The 22,309-nt window shown below is 38.2% G+C and overlaps 2 protein-coding genes across 8 annotated transcripts in view; both read left to right on the top strand.

Annotated features, from left to right (window-relative positions):
• LOC111871376 (eukaryotic translation initiation factor 5) overlaps positions 1–7,386 on the top strand; it is a 102,946-nt gene extending 95,560 nt beyond the window's left edge. For all 3 annotated transcript variants that reach the window (XM_023864451.1, XM_023864450.1, XM_023864453.2), the window contains 2 exons: positions 2,474–2,668; positions 5,393–7,386. In XM_023864451.1, the coding sequence (XP_023720219.1) occupies positions 2,474–2,668; positions 5,393–5,518 (321 nt within the window). In that variant the 3' untranslated portion in view covers positions 5,519–7,386. The remainder of the gene's footprint in view (positions 1–2,473; positions 2,669–5,392) is intronic.
• A 3,162-nt stretch (positions 7,387–10,548) lies between these two features.
• The window catches only part of LOC111871390 (kinesin light chain), a 223,677-nt gene continuing 211,916 nt past the window's right edge, over positions 10,549–22,309 (top strand). For 4 of the 5 annotated variants that reach the window (XM_023864471.2, XM_023864479.2, XM_023864476.2 and 1 more), the window contains exon 1: positions 10,624–10,989. In XM_023864471.2, coding sequence (XP_023720239.1) covers positions 10,856–10,989 — 134 coding nt within the window. In that variant the 5' untranslated portion in view covers positions 10,624–10,855. The other variant, XM_023864474.2, reaches the window with a different exon arrangement.

Genomic DNA, 22,309 nt, shown 5'->3' with positions numbered 1-22,309 from the left:
TATTTTAGTTCTAATGATACGTTTTTAAACTTTTACATATAAATCTCAGATACCACAAACATGCAAGCCTTGCAGGATGATTTCAAAATCTTTAAGTACCATGTTTGTTTGAGGAATTGATGCCTTCACATAATTTGCACACCTTTCTTTAGACAAGATATTTTAGGAAAGGAATTATATTCCATACTTTTAACTCCAACTTTTGGCCACAAATAATACGTTAAATAGGTATGAACAATAATGCAATCTCTTGTCTTCATGTAGTCTCCTAATTTATACATTTTCATTTTGACCAAACAAGTTGGCCTTTTACATTTTGCATTCTAACATGTATGCTTTCTTGGCTAACTAGATACAGGCACATGAATAAAATCTGTCCAAAAATAAGCCTTTTTATATTCAGTGGTCTTTAGATCAGGGTTCTTCAGTCACATTATTTGCTGAAATGTTATGTAAATATGGGTCCTGTTCTCAAGGGTTTTGGAACTGCAGGCATTTGAAATGTAGGTTGACTTTGAATTTATTACTGGAAATAAACTTTTTAGTGGGAAAGGGATAAGATAAACTGATCTCATTTAGTTTATGTCACTTAAAGCAGTTCAAAATATGTGCCATCAACTTGGACACACAGCTTGGTTCGTTTAACTAGGGAACATGTAAACTAACAAGGAAATGCCACATTGTTAATGTGTTTAGCAGCACCAGAAATATGCTGAAGGAATTTTGTCTTGTGTCACTTCACATTCTTTAGGTTATCCAATACGCTCTAAGGGGCTGAGATCCAGTGGATGTGGTGGTCAGTTTAGTAGACCAACATCACTAATCCAGTGGATAGTGAACTGTTCATTCCAATACAGTGTGATGTTCCTAATGAAATGCTGGGATGCTTTTTCATGCCAGTAGTACATGTGCAAATATTTTATAAGCGTATTACAAGGTGGTTCAAATATGACCGAGACTGATTTGTGTGTAAACAAGCTGCACTGTGCAGCAGCTGTGCAACCTTGAGAAAGTGAAGCCACAACCTCCACCCTCCCTCNCCCCCCCCCCCTGTTTGGGTTAGAACCTGTTCAGCCCTGCCTGGGAGTTGCTAGAGCGATGAGCGAACAGAAGGTATTGCTGAGATTGGAACAATGCATTGTGATCAAATTCCTCATTGGAGAAAACATCCTGTCCGCTGAAATTCACCACAGACTCCAACAACAGTATGAAGAGTGTCTCTCACAGACCTGTGGGTTTGAGTGGTGTAAGTGCTTCAGAGAGGGCAGAGCACGCGTGGAGAATGAACCGCATGATCGTTGGCTGTGAACATCCATCACCGAGCCAAACATTGATCGTGCAGACGCACTTATTCATGGGAATAGGCGGATCACTATCAAGGAACTTGGAGCAATGGTGTCCATCAGTGTTTGTAGTGCAGAAGATATTGTGAAATACCACCTGCACTATCGCAAGGTGAATGCATGGTGGGTACCACACACTTTGACGGACGTGAACAAAATGGTGTGCATGCAAGCTGCCAGTCATCTCCTACAGCAGTTTGAAGATGAAGGTGATGCATTTTTGAAGTCTATTGTGACCATCGATGAAACATGGGTGCACAACTTCATTCCCGAGTCCCAGCAGTCATCACGCGAGTGGTGGCATACCAGTTCTCCCAAACCCAAGTGAGCGCGGAAGAGCCATTCGGCAGGAAAAGTGATGGCAACATTCTTCTGGGACTGGCAGGGGGTTATCCATGTAGACTTTCTGACAGATGCCAGAACAGTCAATGCAGCTTATTACTCAGACCTCCTGGCAACAGACGTGAAGGAAAAGATCTGATCCGAGTGGAAGACATGTGGAAAGCGGGTAGCCTTCCTTCTTGACAATGCACGCCCCTATACAGCCAAAACAACGATGCAAACCCTCCGGAAATTGAAATGGAACCTTCTGACACATCCGTCATACAGTCCCGATTTGGCCCCAAGTGATTTCTGCCTGTTCGGAAGTCTCAAATCAGACTTGCAAGGCATATGGTTTGTGGACGACACCGTCATCCAAACTGTTCTGGAGTGGATACACCGCCAACCACAAGCCTCTTTGGAAAGGGCATCAGAATGCTTCCAGAACGTTGGAAAAAATGTATTGACTCTGGAGGGGAGTACGTTGAAGACTGACATGTGCTAGTAAGTGTTTGGCAATTATGGTTTTTTAAAAAAAGAAATCAGTCCAGGTCATATTTGAACAACCTTGTACGTTACTTGTAACATGCAAAATACAACAGTGTAACAACAGAGCAGCAGTTTTCATCTACAGTCTTATACACCTGATAAAGGCATGTTAGGCCGAAACATGTAGCGTTAAGTAAATAATAGTAAGAGACAAAGAGCTTTTGAAGTGTGAATTTTAATATAGGGATGAAGTTGCACAGAGAAGGTGGAGTGAGAGCTGAAATTGGGTGCTTCAATACAGTATTGTAAATTGTTTGCAGATGTTCTATGATGCTGATATTCTGGAGGAGAAAGTTCTGCTGGAGTGGGCAGGGAAAGTTAGTAAGAAGTATGTGAGCCGAGAGTTGAGCCAGGAGATCCACACCAAGGCAGAGCCTTTCATCAAGTGGCTTAAAGAGGCAGAAGAGGAAGATGACACAGATAGTGAAGATGAGGAAGAAGATGATGATCTGGAAGTAAGTACATGAAATTTGTTAATTTTTGACAGTGTGTGGTGCAGAACTCGCATTTTGTGCACTGTGGTACTGTAAAATAAGCCTTAGCCACTTTCTGCCTTATATTCTTAATTCGTTCATTCATAATTACTCTCAAATTTAATTTGACATTAAATGGACTTTCATGAGATAAAGAAGTGTTTACTAATCTGTGAATTAATTTTCTAATCAGATTCTAATGTAATTCACTGTTCTTTCCATCAGCTTGGATCATCTTTTGATCTAATACTTTCCAGTCTTCTTTATCCTAGAAGCAGTTCTTTTGTGTCAGTGTCTAGTCTTTACCTACTGCTTTTTCATAAATATTGCCTTACTTGTTCTCTCCATATAGTCATTTGTCTCCAAATTAATTGTTAATCATCTTCATTTTTATTGCTGTAAGGTATCTGCTTGTAACATGTGAACCATACCACTGTATTTAATCAGGTAACAGGTAAGTAAAGTAAGATGAATTCAATGTTAACTTCATGTTAGCTTATGTGTCAAGATTGTAAAAGTTTAGTTATTTTTGGTGGTGATAGCATATTAAAAGCTAGCTGCAAGAGTATTGGCAAAGACATTAAAATGATAATACTTCGATTAGAGATAGTAAGAAGACATTTTGATTCATTGAGTGGCATGCTGATATAAAGTGAAATCCTCTTATCAGTAAAGCTTGAAGAGGTAATTTCAGATTAATCATCTTTTGATCACAAGTATTCTGTCTGTAATGCAACAAAGTCACCCTTTCATGAAAGGCACTAAAATATATTTAATACATTGAAGTGTTTGTTAAATATTTTAAATGTCATTAACACTATATATTCATTTCTTGTTGCTACATGTTTTGGCCACATATGGGCCATCATCAGGCAACACTTATTGGGCACAGAAGACAAAGTGTACAGTGCAGTGGTCTCCCCAGTAAAAAGTGTTGCCTGATCATGGCCCATGTGCGGCTGAAACATATAGGAACAAGAAATGAATATATGTATATAGTTAATGACATTTAAAATATTTAACAAACACTTTTAATGTATTAAATATATTTTAGTGTATTTTATAAAAGGTTGACTTTGTTGCAATATAGACGGAATACTTACGACCTAAAAATGATGCCACAATGCAGCAGGATTCTGAAATACAGCATTCAGATTAATTACTTTACATAAGAAATTTATGAGATGTGCACCTTGAAATAACAGGTGTACATGTGAAATACATCAAAATACATCACGTTTCCTTTCAGTCGTGTGTGTGGGCACTGCATCTCTGTCGGGTGTAGGCTTATCAGATGGACTGTCCCTTATTTCACTGCCTGTTTAAATATCCACTAAAGGCTTCATTAGGGCACATATGTGGAGCTTGGATGCCAAGCATAAAATCTCTGCACACACATCACATGGGTTAAGATGATTTTATTATTCCTCTCCCTCTCTCAGTGCACTGGCTCAGATCCTTCTCAGATGCTCATTCTCAAGAACATACACTATTTCTTTCAACAAACTTGTTATTTCTTATGATAAATCTTGTTATCTGTTCCTGGCAAGGTCATATTTTATTTCAGCACCCATTTTGTCAGATTACGATTCCCATTCATTGTTAATCTGATGTACGGTAGTTTATCAGTTACAGTTGAACTGAAGCAGCAAATTAAACTTACGAAGTTAAGCACATGCTTAATGAAAATAAAAAAGTTAAATATTAGGTTTGTGTTACATGTTTTTGGGCGGGAAATCTTTTTAAATGGGAAATATGTATACTAGTAAATGTTACAGGAAAAAAAAATTGCTTTGAAGTTTAAGGAGGGAAAATGCCGGTAGCAGTGTTATCTTAAACAGGTTTCACTGTCTACCAATGTCAGCCTGCTTAATCCAGAATTATTCCTGTATTTCTGATGACACAGAGCCAGAATCAGCATATTCTTAGAAATCAGTGTATCAAATACACTGATCTATTGCCCTGGACTTCTGGTGCTGAGGTTAAGACTAAGGTGAAATCTGTGTCTTGCTTTGAGCAGTGTCTTATCAGCCTTCATTGGCTTTGCTGTATAGTAGATGTAGTTGTGTTCTGTGACATCATCATGCCACCTAGGCCAGAGGAAGGGGAAACCTGTGTGGAAGGAAGGAGAGATGTGCATGGTGTAGTGAATGTTATGTAACCTACATTGCTCAGTGGTTAAAACTTGGAAGGGGTAAGTTGCTCACAGATTCTGGAATGCAGACTTTCTCCCAGATAAGGGTGGGTAAATGGGACATGTACAGGCTGCTGGCCCTACACAACTTACAGAACGAGACTGCAGATATGGTTGGTGCAAAACGGGGAAAAAGTAGCTGCTAGTTAGGAATCACCTGTTATGATGAACATTCCCAGAAAAAAAAAACCCCCGTTTTATGCATTGGTTTTCCATGCATTCAGTACTAATAAAGTGACAATTCCAGTGGTTTTTCTCTCCATAACGAAGTCTGTGTTGTAAGCCATATTCAGTCTACCACAGTTTCATTGTGTATTCTAATAGTGATCCATTTCAGTAGCTGTAAGGATATGGCAAAGAACACTTAGTATGCCTTCACATTTCAGAAAATGATTGCATGAGTCAACAGCAATCATTTTGATTTCAGTCATTTTCATTATTCATTCTGGTTAGTGATTGTGCTTGGTTACAATCTTAATGGTATTCATAAATTGTCAATTTTGTTTTGCCAGATTGAATATGATGACCGTGCTAAAGCATCTCCATTGAAAGAACAGCCAAAGCAGATTGTTAAAACAAAGCCTCTTGTTGATCATGATGAAGATGGGGAAGATGACTTGGACATTGATGCCATCTAAGCATTAGGAACACACACTGCAGCAAGATTGATACTTATAGTTAAAATACCTAAAAGCAAAACTCAAAGTCAGATTTACAATACCTGATTGAGTCAGTAATAGTTTTTGCAGGATGGAAATGAGAAGACAATCTAAAAATTTGAAATAAGTTTCATTATTGATACTCTTCTTGCTCAGGCATCGCTTGTTGCTTTTATATATTTGTTTCATTATTCCAAGACGAAAGATTTCAATTTTTAAGAATATTCACCTGAGTGGAACACAGCGCAATCTATATGAAGTGAACATCATTGACAGATTAATTGTATCACATAATAAGCATTTCTTCTCATATCCTTCTTGCAATATGGTGATATTTAACTCTTCCAGTTGATTTCTCTGTTTCAAAAACACTTTTATTGCAACTTCTTTGGTCATTTAGTGGAGTCATCAAAAGAAAATGCTCACTGTTGGTTCCATTTCGGTGCCCTGGTACATTACAGGGTAGAGATGTGTGCAAATGAAAGATGCAATTCAGAATTGTCTGGATTAGATGGTGTAGAAAATCATATTTTTAGTGTGCAAGGTTTTGATTTTTAATGACACTGTAGATGAAAGAAAATTGGACAACCTCACAAATATGGAACATGAGAAAAGACTGATTTTTTTTTGGTTTGCTTGTAAACTGACTTGCAGTAGTAAGAGTTAAAATTAAGAAATACAAAATAATAGCCATAATAATACCTTCTTACCTATATGTTATAAGAACATCTCTGAATTAGAAGTAAAGAGTTTGACTCAAAGGTTTACAGCTAAAGTATTCATTGACTGTCATTTGGGTGTTCATCATTAAGCTGATGTTTCACAGAATTAAACTTACTGGTGTACCTTTGTGTATTCAGAAAGTTAAAGCAGGAAATTGTTTATATACTATACCAATGGTTTATCATTGTAGGATGATGTATTCATGCATAGCCCATAGCTTTTATAATTGTTCAAACAATGAAAAGTTTGTGAAGCTCTGTGAGAATGGAAATTCAGCAGTTATTTCTGGCCATTATTTAAGGACATTAATGGCCATATTTCATTTCTTGAAATATTCCTGTGTCACTATTGTAAATGTCTTTTCAGTGCTGTATATGTGAGACTGAGGAATGTTTTTGGAGAAAACCTGATATACTCAAAAAAATACAGACACCTGGAATTCTTTTCATGTAATATACATAAAGAGAATTAATTGTTGTCTTTTTAGAGTGTGCACATTTTTAGGTATGTATTTATGGATCTAAACTGTTTAAAACTTTTTCCATCATAAATAAAGTTGAATGAATATAAACAATTTTCTGTTAGTGGCTTCATGTTATTTCTGGATGTTACTACCTGTATAGGATTACATCATTCAGTGGCAGTTACAACCCAGCAGTTGTGGAAGGAAGTTAAAAAACATTCATTTCTACATGCATTGTCTTTGCTTCATCCAGTTGGTCGGTCAGTGTTGGTACTTTTTGTCTTTATTTTAAGGTATGCAGTTTCAGCAGACCACTGTAATTCCTTGACGCTTGATTATGTATGAATATCAGTTAAATTACCAAATATTTCTAGAGTCTTTATATTGAGAGTTGTATGTTTAAAATATGTGAGGAAATAAGTTGTTCATGCTTGCAGCTTTCCTTGTTCATTGTTTGCATTTCAACATGTTACGCATTTTCTGCCATGCCCAACAATATGCCTTATGCAGACTGTCCACAAATTTATATGGGCTTGCATTGATTACATTGTAACTATTTTGAATGTAAATTTTAATTGTTACCTTTGAACCTTATTAAAATGTTTAGTTAAGCAAGGTGTGTACTTGCAGCTTTAGTGAATAAAGTTATTAAATCTCTAAATACTTTTTATTTGTAGTTCATTGTGGAACATCACATTTGCGCAGCGCTGATGTACCTGATTTGTATTCAGAGGGTAGACATTTTGTATGTCAACCAGATTACAGACCATCCCGAGACTAGAATTTTGTGTTGTTCCTCAGCCAGTTCAAGCAAATAGTACGTTCGTTGGAGTAGTGACTACTGCTTCCCTCCCAACCCTTTCCAGTTCATCACACATTATCTTGTTACACCATTTCATAGTAAATAACCTCTGCAGTCAGTACATCATCATCATCATTCAGGTTATAAATATTTCACTATGGAGCATGAAAGCACAGTGTAACCAGGGAGTAAGCATCTTGCTGTGCATTGTGACAAGACATATGATGGGCAGCAAATTTAATCAGGACTGTGTACTGTACTATGGTGAACATTAGTAAATCTAATGACCTTAAGAATATAAATTTAGAAATACAGCATTTAATTTGTAAGCCAGATCTACACAGATCTGTAGTCAGTATCTTTTCCTATATAAAGTCCAGCGAGCAGAATTGGCCAAGCTCTAGGAATAAGTATTTTTCTTGGTTAGAACGTTTTAAAAACATTTCTCAGCAAAACATTACCTCATGCATTGAGGAGAGGTTTTCTGAACAAAAGAAATGTCTCACTATGGTGTGGTAAGGACTGCTATCAGATGCAGTACTAAGCAGCGATTTTTGGCTTAGTACTGTATGAATCCAGATTGGCAGGTTTTTTATACATAGGTTAAGCTCAAACTTTGTATATTAAAGTTTGAGCTTGATTTTACCCTGGGTAATACTATTAACTGACTAGTTTGTCTGTGTTCAATTAAATCATATATTGTAAGATTTGAGGCTTTCATATAAAATCATATATTGCTTATGTATAGTGTAAGTATTATAATGTACCACGTATATTCTGTTTAATGAAACTGGAAAAAGGAGATGAGTGTATCAGTACATTTTTCTTGTCTTGCAAAATAAAAATGTTACGTAGTGATTCATAAATGTGACAAATACTGAAAGTGATGTTCCTTTGTAAGGCATTGTAAAGCAGTATGAAACCATCATCTGTGTGGCCAAAATGTAAAGACAGTTGTACTAGAGAATCCTCTCATGGAATGGGGTAACTTCGGTAACATCCAACGTTTGACACACACTACTCCAGCTCACTGAAGCCAAGGTTTGAGGCATCGTCCCAAGGACTGTGGCACTGGGGCAGAGATGACGTCATGAACGATCCCTTTTGGGCTCTAGGAAGCATCCTGTTGTATTTATGCCTTCTACCCTTATGAGACACAATGTGGTGATGTATCCCCTTTACTTATGGGACTGTAATTGTTACCAAAGGTAATACAAATGTAAAGAAAAAAATCATAGCAGCTCCTCAGTAAAGAGATACCTACAAGTATAGAAGGAAGAAACTCTTCAACCTACATCATAGTAAGGCAGCTATGGCACTTCTGTGCCAGAAACTTGCTGTGGGTGAAGTGGATGGAGCCCTTCAGAAACTTTTGATTTATAATAGGGGCCAAGTGAGAAGCTGCCAATTGTGCAGCTACTCAAGAACTTCCCAGCATTTTATGGTACCCGAAGGTTCATTACCGTGTTCACAAGAGCCCTCCACTGGTCCCTATCCTGAGCCAAGGTATCTGTCCGGGTCCGAGGCTTCTTACAAATGTTCGTAACAAGCTTATTTTTTACAGCGAGGAGTTGTTAGCCCCACGCCTGACCCGTAAGCTGGAGGACCACCCCTTGTCTGCTGTCTGCAACTGCTTATTCAATATATTTTCAGCTACCCTCCACACCTGGAGGGCATCTCCTCCATCCGCAACCCGAGGACGTGCCATGCCGTGGTGACAAGGGATCCACCTAACATGGATCCAGAAGGTGAAATGTCAGCAAAATATTTGGTGTACTCAAACCTGAATATTCTAAATAATGGTGATGAATCCATCTTTGAGATTTGCAACAGTAGGGTTATAGATCTGACACTAAGGACCAATGGAGTAAGTAACTGGTCCACTTAGTTCTAAAGCTGGATGATGGTGAAGAGTGGGGGAATGGAACTTTGCATTAGTCCACACTGTTGGTAGATAAAATGGAAGAATCTACCAACAGCCTTCAGTACTCAGACTTTGGTGCATGATAGCCATGTGATAGATGAGCTCTCACTGTTCAATCATAGATACATATGCTTCCATAATTATAACCTGATACAAAATCTTGAGGCTGTACTATCAAGGTGACATGAATGACATGAATAGTATCCCACAATCAGTATTATTTTGGTGATATACACTCTAGAAAATAACAGGGGGAAATTATATGTATTATTATAGCTAAAAAGGTAAAGTTGTCCCTAGTGCTTAACTAATTAAGCACTATGTCATGAAGGCATATGGGGGAGTGGATGTGTAGGTCCACATTTTCTTGACCTCGGCCCTAGTTGGAGGTGAGTGGTCAGCTTCATTCCCATGCCGCTTTACCCCTGGGGAAAGAGGCCCTAGTGCCCATTGGCTAGGAGGTTGGGTGAACCCCAGAACTAATCAGGATGATTTGGAGAAGAGAAAATTCTGTCCCCCACCAGGACTCGAACTCTGACCTCTTGATCATCCAGCCCGTAGCCCATTGCTATACTAAATGCGCTCTGGTAAGCTTAATTACTTCGTAATATAGTTCATCACCCTACTTGAGTTGAACACTTCTGCCACTTCCCAATTACTGGGCAGTAACAGCGCACCTTTGGCTGAGGACTACAAGTTAACCTGATGCACTCTAGAATCACTTCATATGGACAATAAGAACTTGTGTGGATTGTAAGAGGTACCGAAAAGACACTCTCATTTCTACAGTTTTAGGGTCATATAAAGGAGTTCTTTTAAGAACATGTTTTCCTTCAACTCTTCTTCCATATGAAGGTCTATTCATATGTTTCATCCTTCACATTTTCTGATAAATATAATTGATACAATATATAGTCAGGCAAATATGCTGTTTAGCATAATCTCTATTTTGTCCACGTCCCCTTCAATAAGACGATAACATTGCTAATGTTCATAAGTGCTTGGTATTTTGAGCCAGGGAAATTTATGACATTTTTTCAGTACTTCTTCAAGAGTTCAAAGGGCACTATAACCGGAACCAGCCATGTTTGTGCAGTTTTACGTTGTATCAATAGGTGGCAGAAACGTAGTGAACAGTGAGTACTGCGAAATGACCTGCTTGTCAGGTAAGTTTATGCGTTTATGTAAAGGACGTTGTGATCGTTGTGCATTTAGAATTTGTGTGCGTTATTAAAAGTGACGTTATGGTTATGGTGTAACTTTAATTAAAACCCTGTGTTGTGTACACCTCCAGGAGTATTATAGAGTCGATTGTACACTATCGCCATTTTATCATTGACATGCGGTAAACTTCTGGAAAATTTTTAGCAGCTATATATAACTAGTTTTGTGTGAAGACAGCGTATGCGATGTTTACAGTACCAGAAATTTGGACCATTGAATAATTGCTTGCTACAGGTGTTCGAATGGCCAACTAATCAATGGACCGACGTCCGTATGGTGTCTGCTGAAATAGTAATGGAAGAGCGTGTAGAACAGTGAGTACACAGTGTTATATTTATTCTTCCATTTTCGTTGTTGCGTCAAGGACAGATTATTCACTGTTGAATCAGTCGTGGTACAGTGCATGGAATAAGCTGAAAATTAACAGGTCTGACTGGCCTAAATATCACCATTCAACCATTCCTCATTCGTGGTAAAAATGTCAGATTTTGATTTACCATTCTTGAATTAAGCAGGCAATACTTGAATGTGCATATGTGTGACGGTCTGTGCGCTCGTGACATTTCGCCACATCATGGTATTGGATGTTGAAAATTAATTTCAGAAGGCCTGTTTTCTTCACACTTGACTTTTCCCTAGTAGTATAATATAGTGCTCCAAATAACAGGAATTTAATGCAAACTATTGAATTTTGAAGAACTGTAGCCATGTCGAAGATATATTAAGGTGTTCCAAATACAATGCCTCACAATTATGTACAATTATGATGGTAAAGATAGATTCAAAATTAGCTTTCGTGTCCAGTACTTACCTTTTGGCATCATTACTGTAAAAGTTATCAGAATAACCAGAATTTAGTTTGTATAGTTACAGTATTAGCTAGGATAGAATGATCATTCAGTGAGTCAGTTCCATACCAGTATGGGTGTTTATTTTTATATGTAGAGGAATTTGTGAATTATGAAAATCGTAAGTAGAATTAGAATTGTGCATTATGTATGTAGTAGATCAGGCATGTCGAACGCGGGACGATTTTTGGTCGATCTCATAGGCCTATAAGGAATTTATACGTGAAAAGCATGTAAATTCACTTGTAATATAATATGATTATATTCAGATTTTGAAGGGAAAATGTGTATTAAAGCAGTCTGTAGTTTCAATGTATGTTGCTTTTACAACAAACATCATGTGGCATGTTATTTTTACCAATATTTTTGCTTAAAGCGAGGTACAATAGGAGGGGGTGGTAGATCACTGGCAGTTTTGACACTAAAAAAGTCGATCACAATCTGTTTGAAGTTGGACATGCCTGTACTAGATGATAGAAGTGAGAGGCTTATTATTTGGTATTTTAACAAATTCTTTGATTTATATAAGTTACAAATGTGTATGTGTAAAACGTATGACATTTGTGTGCTTTGTTTGCTGAATTATGAAATGAATGGGATTTCAATAGACATTAATTTGTGTGCATTAGTTCACACACTTAAGATATTACAGTAAACTTCCCATTATGTGTCATGTACAAGGGTCTGCTGGTTATGTGAATCTGTGGGGTGCATTGAAAAGCTCTTACATAACCCAATATGAAGTCAGAACAACACGTTTTCATTTTAATTCTTCCACAGACGTTTTCTTAAGTGAATTAGCAGATTGATGGTGAAGAATTTCAGATGCATGTACTGTAACACAATCACAAATTCAAACTGTCCGTTACTGTAGTGACATCTGTGTAGGAGGATGATGGGTATCACTGCTAATGACATCTGGGAGAACTGCCACGTTTAAAGTGAACATATCTGTATAAGTAATTTGTTTTTGAATGACTTTATTAAAGTTTTTTCTGGGGGTACATTATTTCTGGTTGGATGAGAATTCTGGATACCTGGATAGTGAACATGTGGGAATTTACTGTACTAGGACGGTGAAGTGTAGGAGAATGAGATGAGTAGAAAATGTATCATGCGTGGAGGTGAGAAGTACATGCAAAATTTTAATTTGAAAACCTGAAAAGTTGGAGATCACTTGGGAGACATAGGTTTAGATGGGAGGATAATATTAGAATGGATGGTTAGCTGAATTAGATGTGAAGGTGTGAACTGAATTCGTATGTTTCATGTTCTTGTGAGCATGGATATGCAGTGCTTTGATCAACTAGCATGCATGCCAGCAAATGATATGTAGTGGCAGACTTATTAAAAGTTTCACATCTCCTGATGCATTGTATGTTTTGACCTTGAGACTAAAACTGAACAGAACCATACTGGCAGACATGTTTTTAAAAAAGAATGCTCATTTGACATGAATATTTAGGGCCCATAAAAGAAAGAAAATTCTTTGCCCAGCTTTGCTTCTCAATAAAAAAAATTCAGCTTCATGCATTTGATACTTTGTTGGACATTGCTTTCACATCAAAAGTGGAATTATGGAAATGTAAGCTATTAATCAGTTTATTAAATACAGTTTTTAAGGCCTTCAGGAGGCCTTTAAAGGCCAGGGAGGATGCTGTGTAAAAGCATAATGCTGGGTGTTGTGATCTTTTGATAAATTTGAGTTTATGGGGAGACCATACAGTATTCTTCCCTTCCTATTACCAGTCCTTACAGTATCTTTGCCTTCTTGTCATAACTTGTTTTAGAATTTTACGTAATCCTGATACACAATTTAGAGGAAGACAGGTTTCTGAGGGCTTTTGTTGCTATGTGTGTGTGTTCACAATGGACATATGCGCCTATTTTTTATTATACAGTATGGGACTAGAAATTGTTTCCCCCAAGACAAACAAAACAAACTCTGTGATTTTAGTCCACAAGCGAACTATACCGACCAAGCAACCGCCGCTTGTCGGTGAAGTTTAGTGACAACTTTTGCGGATAGAGGGTGTCGCGTGGTCAGCGCAATGAATCCCCAAAGCCATTAATTTCGGTTTTCTAGACTGGAATTGTTTCCCCCAGCACTATTTAAATTTCTGCAGTGATTTTTGTTTCATGCTTACATACATACATGCACAAACACACACGTGCACGCACATTCCATGGATCCAGAGTAAGTTAGAAATTACCATAGAATGTGGAATAAGTTATAAATCACAAAATGTGTATGTGCAGTACAACTGAAGTTTTAACATATGTAAAAAAATATATGAGGTTAATAAATCTTCAGATCCTTCAGTGAAGGGTGTGTGCGCTGTAAGGCTAGCTGGCCCATGCTTTAACTTGTTGCACATTTCTGGCGAGTAAATCGCTCAGAATGACAAGGATTCATGTCATAATTTAACAGTAATAATTTTATTGAAATTATTTTGCAGGAAGATAATATAACCACGGTATTTCTGTTCACATGTGTAAGGTTACTTTGAGTCTGGTCTGCTGCACATAAGTACTTATTCCAGTGTGTGCTGAAGAGAGTGATGAAATTTCAAGTCAAGTTTTCAGTACCTGAATTCTTGTTTGGATGTATACTGGATTGAGACCCCAATAGAATCTGAAACTAAATTTGTAATTGTACTGAATTGCCTAAGTTGGTGCCATAGAAGACTAAATTGCCCTGTATATTAGATAAAAATTCTATAGAATAAAGAGTAGTTAATCAGTTGTAGTTTAAAAACTGCATATCATGGATGTGTATATGTATATAAAGGTAAAGATTCAAACCCATGAATGGAATTGGCACAAGATAGAAGTATATGGTCAGCTTTATGCACTGGCTACTTTACTACTTGTAAAGAAGATACAGCACAGTGTTATAGAGATGGTGGAAGAACTTGCCCTTACCTCTGCTGTTAATTTATCTCCATTCTTGTTAGTTCATAGCCAGTCAGTACACTGATTTGAAACTGTCATAGGTGCCTCAAATCATGTTCATTTTTCTGGTGATGCAAAATCTCTCTTATGTTGTAGAGTCTGTTTTGTAATTGTTGTATCCTGCATTCTGTTCAGGTGTTCAACCTCTCATTTCTGTAATCTGAAATGTTTCTCAAAGTTGAAAATATTTTTGATTCCTCTCCAATTGCTTCATGTTTTATTCAGAAACCGTGCACACATGTCAACATTTTTGTCCTGAGATTTTTGTCGTCTGACCCATTTCATCACACACTTAAATTTTAACCATGTTATTTTGTGGATTTTTAATCTTTTTTTATGCAGGCACAAATATCCTTGAAAGCAGACTCTTCTCTATGCACAACACATTTACTCACTGACTTTTTTTTGTTCACAGTCGCAAATCAAGCAGAAAGAAACATGCTTGCAATTTGAAGAAAATAATGAGTTGTTTTACAAGCTTTTTTATTTTTTGTCACAAATTTGTTGGTACATTAGTGTATGCAATTCTGTCTTGTTTATTCAAATGCCAGCAGTTGGAATTTATGTAGTGAATGTCATAAGTCAAGATGTTCAGCAGAGCATCATGTTATCTCACAAGTATTGATTATCGAATCAATATAACTTGTAGTTTGAGTCTATTCTTGTTGTATGTCGAAGAACGAAACGTATATGAGTATTGTGAGAGCATGTGACTTCTCTCTGATGTGGTGGGTGATTCTGCAGTTGGCCGCGTAGGTTATCTCAGCATGCATTTCAATTAGTTAATGTATAAAGGAGTTAAAATGATATTTGTTACATATTGTTCCCAGTTAACCCCTCCATCAACACTGTAAAAGTGGTTTATGGCACACTTATTATTGAAAAGAAGCTCCAAATCTGTATGTAGTTCAGTGGTAGCACGGATTCCAGTGCACACACATGTACTTACGAATTGTAGCAAGGATTGCAGCGCGCACACATGAATTTACAAATGGTAGCAGGGATTGCAGTGCATACATATGAACTTACATGTGATCTCGTTATACTGTATTTATTTACTGTTATTCGTGATGTTGCAGTTTCCTATCTAATTTGCTCTAATAAAAATGTTGAAGATGTGGAGCAAAAATGTATTACTGTCAGCCTTTTCTTACAGAAATACTTATTCAAGCACATAAATGTAGCAGTACTGGAACATGGCAAGTGTGACATGTTAAAATGTGTGGCCTTCAGCTGTTTACAGACCTATACAGCTTTTCCCATCCTGTCTGACCATTACAGCAAAGTATGAATATTGGTGTCTCATGGGTGGAATGCGTGTTTGTTGTTGAACATTATTTAATGCCTAGATCATATTCTTACTGCCAGAATTAATTTAACCTTGCTCTTTCAAATTGTTCGCTTCACCATAATCAACAGTGTGTCATTTCATGATTTCTTTCAATGGTGTGAAGTTAAAGCACTGGGCAGAGTAGAAAGAGTACATTAGCCTCCGATTTTAACAGGTTTTTCAGAATGGCATAAGGGTGAGTGATTTCACTTTAGTCAAAAGTCAGACCGGTAGAATATGGAGCAGCAACAATCCACGTTTTTCATTAGATACTGTTACACTTGAAAAATATAGACACATGGTTTCATTCTGCATTGTTATGTTGTTACCCCTCTTTCCTTTAGAGACGCCATAAATATCGAATATTACAAAGAACTGAGTATGCAATTCATTTCAGTAATGTAAAGTTGTCCCTGTGCTGAACCACAAAGACAAAACAACTCCGTCCAGTGTGTCTATTGAAGTTTTTTTTTCATTGGCACTACAGCCCTCATTTGGGCCTAGGCCTGCCTCCATGAAACTCTCCGTTTCACTTTGGTTTACTAGATTTTAGACATACCGTATGACTCCTTAGGCAGGTGATCAGCTCATCACATGGCCTCTACCTGTACACAAACACAGAAAAACGCACACAAACATCCATACCCTGAGTGGGATTCGAACCCACGAACCCGGCTTCCGAGCGAGCGAAGACAGTGCATGCCTTAGACCGCTCAGCTACTGTGACCGGCTATTGAAGTTTTCACTACTTGAAAACTTAACACCCTTACATGTTTCGGCCCCTATAGACCAGGAGTCTCCAAACTTTTCGAACCGCGGGCCACATTAGGCAATTCAGCACTTTCAACTGGCCGGATAAAATGAGAAATTAAATAATTCTATGTATATGAGTTTTACTGAAAGCACAGAATTTCATAAACTAAATACAAAATGCGTGAGAATAAATTATCGTATATTAATGACAACAGGCAGTAGCAGCAAATGCTCATATTTTCATCACAGATTATAATAAAACAAGTAATGTGAATGATGGAACTCTTTTTGAATTCTTAAAATCTGATTAAATTGAGGTTCAAATTTTGGATCACTGATCACAAGTAGCGACTTTAAATGTTCATCGGATAAATTTGCCCTGTATTTCGACTTGATGTACTTCATCTGGGAAAAAGTTTGTTCACACAGATATGTCGTCCCAAAAATTGAGATAAATTTACAAGCAAATTTCTTTAAATTTGGAAATTGCTCAGAGTTCAGAAATTTATAAAATTCGATCAAATTTCTTTCCCTGTATTTGTTTTTAATATATGATAATTTTCCTGAACTTCAATAATTTCCATTTGAATTTGACTTGGGACATCTGCAGCATCACAGTCAAACGGATTTTGAAACAATCTAATTTCCTGAGCACTGGCATCCAAATCAGCAAATCGCTTCCGAAATTGTTCTTTCAAATCTGAAATGACTAAATTTGCAAATGAGGAAGGAAATTCTGCTTCCCCCTTTTTATGCAACTCTGCACAGTATAGCATATGAACAAAGTTACAATTTCTCACTTGGCTTTCCAGAAGTATCAACTTTGCTCTGAATGCCTTGATAAGTTCAAATAAGTCACAGACTAAGTTATTTTCACCCTGAAACTTTAAATTCAAATTGTTCATATGTTTCACCAGATCAGCAAAAAATGCTGATTTCCAAATCCACTCTGTATCTGATAGAAGTGGTTCGTGATGGTTTTTCTCGGTAAGAAATATATCAATTTCATTCCTGAGCTGAAAGAAGCGTGAAAGAACCTTTCCACAGCTAAGCCATTGAACTGCAGTATAATATGTCAGGTCAGTAAGCTCGGAATCACATTCCTCGAGAAAAGACCGAAACTACCGATGGTTAAGTGCATGACAGCGAATGAAATTAACGATAGAAATAACAGGTTTTAAAACAGAGCTCATATCAACGTGTTTTGCACAGAGTGCTTGTTGGTGGATAATACAGTGAAGAAACATTGGCTTTGATATTCCTGCATCCTCACAAGCTTTTGTGATTTGGCCAACCAAACATTTTTTTATACCAGACATGTTTTTTCCTCCATCAACTGTCACGCATTGCAGACGGTTCCAGTCCAAATTATATTCTGTTAGTGTTTTTTTTTTGTATTTCTTTGAAGATATCATCTCCTGTTGTAGTGCCATACATGCTGTGAAGTGACACTAATTCCTGTGTGACATTAAGTTCATCGCTGACGCCACGAAAAAATACTAATAGTTGAGAGGTATTACAAACTTCAGTTGAAATCTATGAACAAGTATTTTCTTTTTACCATTACTCATTGGAAAATTAGTTCAATTGGCGCATTTCTGCACAATTCTTTTACAGGCCGGATGTGGCCCGCGGGCCGTAGTTTGGAGACCCTTGCTATAGACCATCATCAGAAGGACATAGACACGTTTTGGAAACTGGTATCACAATGGGTGTTTTGAGTGTTAAAATACATATACATACAATGTTTGTAATGCACAATATATACAAAATCCAACTTTTCCACAACTACAGCAGCTTTCTTGGTATATATTAAAGTTTTTAAATTAAGTAAAAAAGTTGGATTTTGTATGTATTGTGCATTACAAACATTGTATGTATATGTATTTTAACACTCAAAACACCCATTGTGATAGTAGTTTCCAAAAAATATCGATGTCCCTCTGATGATTGTAGGGACCGAAACATGTAAGGGTGTTAAGTTTCAAGTAGTAAAAACTTCAGTAGTCACACTGGATGGAGTTGATTGTTTTTGTAATTGTTAGTGTGACGGACCAGAATGAAACAAATCAAATTGTGCTGACCTAATTACACACTATGCAATGAAGGTGTATGAGGGAGTGGACGTATAGACCTCTTCACTAGTTGGCGGTGATCAGCTGCACGTCCCAGCCGCTTAACCCCCCAGACATAGAGCCCCCGGTACCCATTGGATACGAGGCTGGGTGGGCCCCAAAAGTGGTCTGGGACTCGATCTGCTGCCCCTGTGTTGTCCGGCCTGTAGCCAGTCACTACGATGTCTGACAATAAAGTTCGCGAACTCGCCACCGCGTGCTTGTCGTGGCAGCAGTGGACAGAAATCTCAATATGGTTTGATGATTTGGCATACCAAGTTTACTATTTGGAAGTACTGAAAAGGCTGCGTGAAACAGACGGAAATGACCCAAACTTTTTCCAGTAACTCATGGATCTTGCATCACGACAATGCACCTGCTCACACAGCACTGTCTGTGATGGGAGTTTTTAGCTAGTGAAGAAAGAACTGTAGTGGAACACCCTCCCTCTTCACCGGATCTAGCGTCCAGTGACTTTTTTCTGTTCCTGAAGATAAAGGAGATACTGAAAGGAAGGCATTTTGATGACAGTGATGACATCAGGAATAATACGACGACAGCTCTTAAGGCCATTCCACAAAACCAGTTACAAAATTGTTTTGAAGGGTGGACTAGCCGCTGCCATCGGTGCATAGCTTTCCAAGGGGGAGTACTTTGAACGTGACAACAGTGATATTGAGCAATAGGGTATATAGCACTTTTACCGTGATTGGTTCGGGAACTTTGCCAGACCACGTGTATTGACTGCGCTATCCCGGCTCCTAGTTCAGTTTATTACTTGATGAGAAAGGACAGGATTGCTCCTTACAGCAAGATTTGCTACAACGCATACAACAGATTCGAACAATGGAAATGTTCTAAGAGCCCTTTGGTAATTGAATCATTTTAAGGAATTTTATGGTCATGCTAATCTGTGCTCGTGCCTTTGCCATACTTTTCTCTTTTGGACAATCTAAAAATTAATGTGAATCTCGACAGCCATTTCAAGAATTCCGACACTGAAATGTGCTTATCAGTGACATTTCATGAGATTTTGTATTGTTTTAGCAAACTTGTTAAGAGTGAATATGTATTGTAACGAAGGAGGAGATGTTCAGCATCTGTGAATATTGAGTCTAGGTTGTGAGTTAAAACTACTAGTAAAAATATCTCTTGTAGGTTGTGCAACTTTTGAAAAAGAAACGCTATGGTTGAAACAGAACGTTTAGAGCTGCTGTAAGGAAATCCAGGATTGAACCTCTTGCGTCAGTAAGATGATCTTAGAAGTCTCACATTAATGACCAAACATTCATTATTTAATTCTTGTGATGAAAGTTTTCCTTCACAGAGTACGTCTATATCCAGTTCCCCATTACATTTAAATTCGTTTTTCATCATTACAGTCTTCAAATAAATTAGCAGGTTACTTGGGTAGTTGGTTGAGGCACTATGCTACAAGCCGGAAGGTCGCGGGTTCAGGTCCCGATGAGGTCATTGGATTTTTTTTTCAATTGACCTTATCCTTCCAGCCGCACTATGGCCCTGGGATCTACTCAGCTTCTAACAGAAATGAGTACCAGGAATTAATTAAATAATTACCCTGGGGAGTAAAGCGCGGCCGGCGTGTAAGGCTGACAACCTTACCGCCATCTTTGAGCCGATTGTCTAGATAATGTGGGTCCCTCAACGTCTCACAACCCTATGGGCCTTCACGACCTGTTACAGGGATAGCTTTACTTTTTTCACTTATAGTAGACTCACAAAGAATCCAGATTACCGCTGTTGTGCTTCTTTTTGTGATGCTTTTATGCTGGTATTCTTTGTCTAATGCAATTACGATTCCGTGTGTATGTGTTTAGCGAAGGAATGATCAACATAGGCGAAAACTGTGGCGAGTGGTAGCGTCCACGGTTCCTCTAACTGCAGATATCTAAGGCCTTTTCTTATCTACCACGGTTTTGAGCCGCAGCCGTTTTCTTCCGCCAATCTCCTCGGTTGGCTGGAGATTAACGATACCTCATAGAAAAGGATCAATTGGGTGAAATGACGAAGGTGGGACGACGGCATCATACGAGTATATAATGGAGTTAAGCTTTTTAAAATCAGAAGTAGGCAATATCACTTCGGTTTGCATATTATACTGTTTTGTTAAATTAAAAATGAAAGAGTTTGTATGCAAGGCCATGGTGGTAATACATTCTTGACCCTGACACCAGATGGAAGCTTGTAACCGTTTAGTTTTCGTCCATTTTTATCCCTTACGATGATTTCCTTGTGTCCATTGTGCAGAAGGTGGGGTGACCACAACTGTCGTGCACATGACGATGAAAGTTGAAAGCTAAGCCCGTACCCCATTGAACACACACCGTGAAGATGTGTTTTTTTTTCTTGGCACTACAGCCCCAGTGGGCGTAGGCCTACCTCCATGAACTTCTCCGTTCACTTCGGTTTTTCTAGATCTTACACAAACGGTAGGACTCATTGGGCGGGTGATCAGATCGTCGCAAGGCCTCTCCCTGTACAGAAACACAGAAAAACACACACACACACAAACTAAACAGCCATGCCCTGCGTGGGATTCGAACCCACGATCCCGGTTTCCAATCGAGCAAAGACAGTACATGCCTTAGACCGCTCGGCTACCGTGACCGTGAAGATGTGTAAGGGAATTTATTTATAATCTCGGCATTAGTTCGAGTCGGAGATGAGTTTTTACTCCCGTGCTGATTCGCATGTGGAGAAAGATCCCTCTTTACTCTCTGGATATATACTCATTGGATAGGAGGGTGGTTGAGTCTCAGAGTTGTTGTGGGTACAGTGGTGGAGAAGGCAATCCCTTACCTCTGCCGGGAACTGAATCCCGATTGTCCAGTCTGTAGTCTGGTCACTGTATGAACAGAATTACGCTGACATTGCTTTTAATCGAAAAATTCCCGTAATTCCTGCCTAGTATCAAATCCCAGTTGACCAGTCAGGTTGATGTACGGAAACGCCGTAGACTTGTAAGCCCTGGGGGTGGGGGTTTTCGGATCGATTCTCGGCCGGGTTGTCGGCTATGCTGACAGGTTTTCGCCTGGTTTCCCACCTCTCCAAGCAGATGTCGAGATAGTAGCTTGAAACTGACTTTGATCGTCAGATCATATCCATGATCACTTTGTCTTGTTCAGCGCTGTATAAAATCGTTGTCGGTAGCTTAAGCAGCGTCATCACACAGCCTAGGACAGTGTTCCGCAACCTGTTTCTACTCGCGGCACACCATGAAGTATCCATGACACAACACAGCACACAAAAATGTTATTCCCCTCAAAAACACATGATATCAGACAATTAATATAAATATGTAACATGATCAACTTATTACTATAATATTATTATATTGTTATTTTATTATCATTAAACAGAAATCGACTCGTGCATTTATTAACAATTAATGAACCTCAGTTCACTGTAGAGTGTAGAAAATACACTTCTGTTACTATTAAAGTAAATACAATAATTATACTCATACCTTTAATGTGATACTTGCGCCTGCGTAGCTGCACACAGGCGACTGATCCGTGGTGGAATCATTGACAACGCAAGTCTCATTTCTTCATCGATGGATTTGAGCCGCTCCCTCTTTGATGTCTTAATTTCAGTTAACGTCGAGAAGCCC

Source organism: Cryptotermes secundus, unplaced genomic scaffold, assembly GCF_002891405.2.
Source record: "Cryptotermes secundus unplaced genomic scaffold, Csec_1.0 scaffold194, whole genome shotgun sequence".
NCBI lineage: Eukaryota > Metazoa > Arthropoda > Insecta > Blattodea > Kalotermitidae > Cryptotermes > Cryptotermes secundus.
The sequence above is the reverse complement of the archived record's forward strand: the minus strand, read 5'-3'. Positions and strand labels throughout refer to the sequence as shown.